The sequence below is a fragment of the Populus trichocarpa genome, chromosome 1, assembly GCF_000002775.5.
Source record: "Populus trichocarpa isolate Nisqually-1 chromosome 1, P.trichocarpa_v4.1, whole genome shotgun sequence".
In the NCBI taxonomy this organism is placed as follows: domain Eukaryota; kingdom Viridiplantae; phylum Streptophyta; class Magnoliopsida; order Malpighiales; family Salicaceae; genus Populus; species Populus trichocarpa.
In genome coordinates this window covers 49,655,241-49,661,608 of record NC_037285.2, presented here as the reverse complement: position 1 = coordinate 49,661,608, position 6,368 = coordinate 49,655,241, and the positions used below count along the sequence as shown (strand labels likewise).

The window sequence follows — 6,368 nt, the reverse complement described above, 5'->3', positions numbered from 1 at the left end:
AGGTTAGCTGAGTTCCAGGTCAATCCGTTGGGTCAGGCCGAGTTTCAAAACCATGCTTTTAAGTGAAACAAAGTTATTAAAGTATAAAAAATATATATGGATCTATCCCTAATTAATCTTGTGATACCTAATGGATTCTCTTGAAAAAAATAATTTTATCCCAAATTACAGCTTTGTAAAATGATAAAATGTAAAATATTAATAATATTTTGAGGGAGGTTATGTACGTACATGCATACTGTGTTTGTAAAATGTAGTTATTGGTGGTCGTGTGTGTGTGTGTGTGTGTATGTATGTATGTATGTATAGGGTGGAAATAGACGATGATGGTGATGATATACCATACCTAACATTTTGGTTTCTTGGTTTCTCCCTGGCCGCTGGCTGGCTCTCTCTGGTCGTTTAATGCCGTTATTTTCATTTTGAATCTGATCAAATCAATCGTCTTCTTGTATTGTATATCTGGATCGATGATGATATGATCAGTGCTCCCTCCCTTTCCAGTCCAATCCAAGCCAATCGCCTGTACAAATATTGATCTCTGCTTCCACTTCCAGCTACCGCATAGATGGTATTAATATTTGTCTTCCTTAATTTTATCCTTTATCTCTTCTTTTCTTTTCCATCTTCTTGTCCTTCTCTCCTCTCCAGTAGCTAGCTAGCTAGCTTACTAGCTAGGTACGACTCTTTCTTTCTTTCTTTTTTCTTTTCAAAATTGACCCACTCATGCCATTAGCCGATATTAATCTTAAGTATATAATGTTTTTTTCTCGTAATTGACAGCCATAACTAACTAATTAACTACTACTAGTAATGGGATCTTGCTTTTCTATCATGGGGAAGAAGAAGAAAAAGGATACTGACGATGACCCACTATCCTTATCATCGTCATCAATCACTTCAACTTCTCATCTTTGGAAGAAGAGATCATCATCATCAGCTACTAATGCTAATGCTGATCCAAGTGTGCTCCTTCACATTCCTGGCAGGCTCACCACCAATGGAGCCACCAAACTGGGTTGCTTATATACTCAGCAGGGCAAGAAAGGCACCAATCAAGACGCCATGCTCTTTTGGGAGGTACCTAGTAGTCATTTATAATATTATTACCCTCTTTTTTTTTTCTTAATTTATCTTAGTAATTTGCATAAAAAATGCAATTTTTAATTGTAATTCAAACAGTCTCATTTACATTACTCTGTTTGAAAAAAAAAAATTGACAGAGAATTTATTTTTGATTTCTGACCTGGTTGTAGGTTTGATATAATGTTGACTTACTCTGACTGGGTTGGAAATTGGAATGTTTCTCTCTGCTGTAGAATTTCAGCTCAACCACAAATGATACCGTTTTTTGTGGGGTATTTGATGGTCATGGTCCTTATGGTCATTTGGTCGCCAAGAAAGTTCGCGATTCCCTTCCACTCATACTTTCTACCCACTGGAATTCTGCTCAACACAGCTGCCTTCCAAATGCTCCCCCTGCAGCAGCAGCAGCAACCACAAATTCTGATGAAGCCGTGGATGATGAATCTTTTGATTCTTTGGAGGTCGATGAAACTGAAAAACAACTCCCAGATATGTATCTTCCACTTAAAAAGTCTTTATTGAAGGCTTTTAAATTAATGGATAAGGAGTTGAAGTTGCATCCAACAATCGATTGTTTTTGCAGTGGGACCACTGCTGTTACTTTGATCAAGCAGGTACTTGTTCCTGCTTCATTCTCTATCCATTTTCTTTTCTTTTCTTTTATGATTTTCTAATATTCAGACCCAAATTCTCTATCAAATTTAATCTCAAGCTTGAGGATGAAAGTCTAGTTCAAACACTTGCTGGATTTCGATCGAAGTCACTAATCAAGTTTGCTCCAAATGTTGTATGCAATACCAATTAGAAGTTCTTAGAAGCATATTTGTTTTGTTAAGTTGTTAACAATCATTATGTTTGACTTGTGCTATCTTTGTGTAGATAATTTCCTAGTGATTTAGATTTCAACAGGAAGAATTAAGCCTTTTATTATCTCTTTTGAGCTATGATGATCTAAAAATCATTAATATTGAATTAATTAAATCACATAGACATCAAATAACTGTTTATTATTCACTTCTGATACAAGTATCACATGCAATTCGATTTGTTTATGCATGGCTATGTTTCAAATTCCCAAGCATGAATTAGTCATGCAAGATATTTAGAGTTTCTTCACTGTAGTTGAATTGAAGTATAGGTTTACAGCTTTGTTATTTGTAATGTGCAGAACAGTTTACAATTCGTTTAGGTGTTGGAAATCCTCATTTTTGGTAGCATAATTCTGCAGGAAGTCTGAAATTTTGAAGCATAAAAAGTGAATTGACAATGAAAGCAACCTGAATAATCACATCCAGTGTTTTAAGCAAAATTTGATTATGAAACCACTAAGCATAAGAGTGTAAAAAGACCCAAAGCATCTAAACCCAAAAAGAACCGTGCCTTTTTCAACAATGCATGGAATGCAGCTACCTTTTGTTTCCCATTAGCTTAGCATGCATCAAAGCTGCCTAGACAGTCCTTAGTTTCCTCCAGTAAGGTGAACTTTGAAGAGAGATCTTGCTCTTTAGCTTAAGCTATACTTGCAGAATCATTGTACAATATCACATGCTACCAGAGTATCAGTAGTAAAACTAGTTGCCATCGAAGGTGCCATCAGTTCTGCTCCATTGACCTTCTAAATCTCACATTATGATAGCATGAATTTCCACATATTCATTAATACAATCCATTTCGTGGTAGAAGCCAAGTCATTGTTTCAATAACAATCATATCTGAAGTTTGGTCTTTCTACTTGTGTAGATATTGCAGAGTTTTGTGAACTTTTATGTTAGATCATTAAACCATGTTATGGAAATCTAAATAAATATACAGTACACATGGCAATGTTTTCCTGATGTTTGCCTTAGCAATACTGTGACCGGGGGCATCTTTTCTAAATTTTGCTTTTGCAAGAAGTTCATGGCATGGGCTTTTGTGATTTTGGTGGCAAATACTGGGGACAAAAACCAATTATAGCAGATTTGTTGTTAATTCGTTTTAGGAATTCTGGAAGCGAAAAGATTGTGAGGTTCTCTGGCAGAGAATTGAGCTAGCAGTTACATGGTATGTTTAAATGGAGAGGAATATCATGATTATTTTGCGTGACAGAGTGGTTGTTAGGCATCTTTAAGGCTCTCTACCACTAGCACATTGAGAAGGATTTTCTTGCTGTACTCCCCCTCTTGCCTAAAATGGAACCCACCATGAGAATTATCCACGGGTTCCACCATCATGTGGAGAAGGGAGTACAACTCTGGGTACATTGAATAATTCCTCTTCAATTGGAATGGACTTATCCTTTAATTTTATTTGATTTTTCTTGAGGATTTCTTGCACTTCAGAGTGTCTCTGTTCGTAATATCTGTTTTGATTTATATTGTCAACTTGAGAAACATGACTTGTCTTGTATCTTGTTTAGATTTCCCAAAATGACTTTTTTGATATAGTAAATTAAACCTGGATCTAACAACACTGTAATGTGAAAATGTGGCTTTTCAGGGCCAGGATCTTGTTATTGGAAATGTTGGTGACTCCAGGGCAGTTTTAGCAACCAGAGACAAAGATGACTCCTTGCTTGCTGTTCAACTGACAGTTGACTTGAAACCTGATTTACCAAGTCTCTCTCTCTCTCTCTCTCTCTCTCTCTCTCTCTCTCACACACACACACACACACACATGAGTGCACATGCATTCATATTTTGCCTCTGATTCAGTTTTAAGGAAACAGAAAATAAAAATAAAGAGCGTGAGCGCGCACACACACGAGTGCACATGCATTCATATTTTGCCTCAGATTCAGTTTTAAGGAAACAGAAAATAAAAATAAAGAGTCTCTCTGCAATATCATATATCGGGAAACTGCTTCGCATATATATTGGTAGAGCTTAGCAATCTTGTCTATTTGGATTAGGGGAAGCTGCCAGGATCCTGCAATGTAAAGGAAGGGTCTTTGCGTTACAGGATGAGCCAGAGGTTCCACGTGTATGGTTGCCTAACAATGACTCACCTGGTCTGGCAATGGCTAGAGCTTTTGGGGACTTCTGCTTGAAGGATTTTGGTTTAATTTCCGTTCCAGATGTTTATTATCGCTGCCTCACTGAGAGGGATGAATTCATTATTCTTGCTTCAGATGGGGTATTATTCCCTTCTTTCATTTTAATCTACGTGAGAGATTCTTTTTCTTATTCCAGGCCATTTGGCAATTTAATGTCTAAGAAGCATGCTATGTTTCCATTTTTTTGCCATGATCTTGATACTTTTTGCATTACCACTTTGTTGTCCTGCTAATATGAAGCTTTATTGTTACTGGATAATTAGAATGCTGATGGGTTTGCACTTTTATTAAGTGCATTGGACAGAGACTGACCTACCATCATATGGATGAACTCCATCCCTACTTTTCCAATACTGACATTACTATTGATATGTTAATAACATAGGTTTGGGATGTCCTCTCAAATAAGGAAGCAGTTGATATTGTGGCTTCAGCCCCTGGCCGTGCAACAGCAGCCAGAGCTCTTGTAGACTGTGCTGTCCGAGCATGGAGACTTAAATATCCAACATCCAAGAATGATGATTGTGCAGTTGTATGCCTCTTTCTTGAACATCTTTGTGCAGCAAATGCAGAGGTAGAAGAGCAGGATAAGAAAAAGATTCCTAAAGAGCCTGGGGAGCATTTTGTGACCAATGAGAACGTTGGGCAGTTAGAAACACAAGATGATTCTTGTGGTCTTGTTTTTACACATTCGAGTACCACACAAAACTCTGATGAGATTGTACCTGTCTCTGAGTTGATGGTTGAAAATCCTTCTGTGAAGTGCCTGGGCCAGTCCAAGAGGAGCCTGGCAGAGTGCATTTCAACTGCAGAGGATGAGGAGTGGTCGGCCCTAGAAGGTATCACAAGGGTTAATAGTTTGCTGAGCCTTCCTAGGCTCTTGGCTGGTGACAAAAGATCAGCCAGTTGGAGAAAATGGATATGAGAAATCTGAAGCCTCTACACTCTTTTAATCTAAGCAAATCTGATTTTGATGACGTCTTTGCAATCAAGCTGATGAAATTTGTTGATTTTGCAACTGTATATAGTTTGAAGTTGCTGGCTACAAATTGAAAGGTCTCCCAGTATATTGAAAAGGGATCGTTTTCTAATTTTAAGTTGGTATTTTCATTAGATCAGGTGAGTATCCTACTGAGAAGAGTGGCCTCACAGATTTTGTTCGTGATATTATTCATGGAATATGACCATATGTTGTTTGTTGTACTGCAATCAAATTCATGCTGACTTTTTTCTTTAAATCTCTCGCAAAAAGCTATTTGTTTGTATGTCTTGCTTGACAAATAAGAGAATTTAATATTTCGAACAACGTGCAGAATGTGCTCTGGTCTTTCGTAAATGTTAGTTTGGAATATGGCATGTTCCTTCCCCGCTAGCTAGTGGGGGCGCCATATATGTGTGAAGAAGCACTTGCTCTGCTTTAACACAACTAAGATAAATGGAGTAGGAAGCTGTGAAAATGGCAGAAGTTGATGATGTTACAAGTTCGAGGCAATAGCTAGCAGATGCAAGGAAGGAAGCATTTAATCACAAATCAGCTATTCAAGAAGTTGAATGTGAATCTTCCTGGACCTACGAAACAAAGATGTGTGCCACAAGTCGTGATTTACGATTCGCACAAATACCTATTTATATCCAACTGGCTTTACACCTTCATGTGTTATGTCCAAAAGAAAATTCATGTTTTGCAAGTGAATTTAATTCTGTCTAGATTGCTTCTTTTCATTCATGCATTGACATTCTTCGACAGATTTAGACTCAAGATTCTCATTTTCATTAATGATATCAAGCGATATATTATATGAAAAAATATTGTCGATAATTATTTCATTTCGATTCCATCTTTTCTTTGAAGAGATATAATTTATTAAGATCTCCTCATTTTTACTGTTTTCAGGTACTTGAACCTCTTTTGGGGTTTTATAATCAGTTATATTTATCTCCTCATTTTCTTTCTTAATAATGCCAATTTGATTATTTGCTCCTTTTTTTTTCCGAGGATTTTGTCTTTTGAACCAGTTGATCTATCATGCTTCTGGCATGCCATGGACTCATTTGCTATAATTTTAGTGGATTGTCCTACTAGGACTTCAATCCGGGCTAGAGCATTTGCAGTTGGTATATGAGATTTGGTTACTCTTTTTGAGTCAATGAATGCATTTGGTAGTTAATTTGCAATGTCTTGCAAACGAAGTATCTTTTAAACTTCTTGTTCACATTATATTGTACGAGGATCAAAATTCAATAATGA

The 6,368-nt window shown here is 36.9% G+C and overlaps 1 protein-coding gene across 3 annotated transcripts; it reads left to right on the top strand.

Annotated features, from left to right (window-relative positions):
• The first annotated feature begins 299 nt into the window (after positions 1 to 299).
• On the top strand, positions 300 to 5,358 carry LOC7471723 (probable protein phosphatase 2C 6). 3 transcript variants are annotated; one of them, XM_002300564.4, is made up of 6 exons: positions 300 to 571; positions 812 to 1,080; positions 1,320 to 1,700; positions 3,565 to 3,682; positions 3,977 to 4,200; positions 4,506 to 5,358. In XM_002300564.4, exons 2-6 carry the CDS (start codon positions 814 to 816, stop codon positions 5,043 to 5,045), a joined length of 1,530 nt encoding a protein of 509 aa, XP_002300600.2. In that variant the 5' UTR covers positions 300 to 571; positions 812 to 813; the 3' UTR covers positions 5,046 to 5,358. The 3 variants fall into 3 exon arrangements, with proteins under 3 accessions (XP_002300600.2, XP_024448302.1, XP_024448305.1); XM_024592534.2 differs by having other exon boundaries at positions 784 to 1,080; XM_024592537.2 differs by having other exon boundaries at positions 300 to 678; positions 784 to 1,080.
• The last annotated feature ends 1,010 nt before the right edge of the window (positions 5,359 to 6,368 follow it).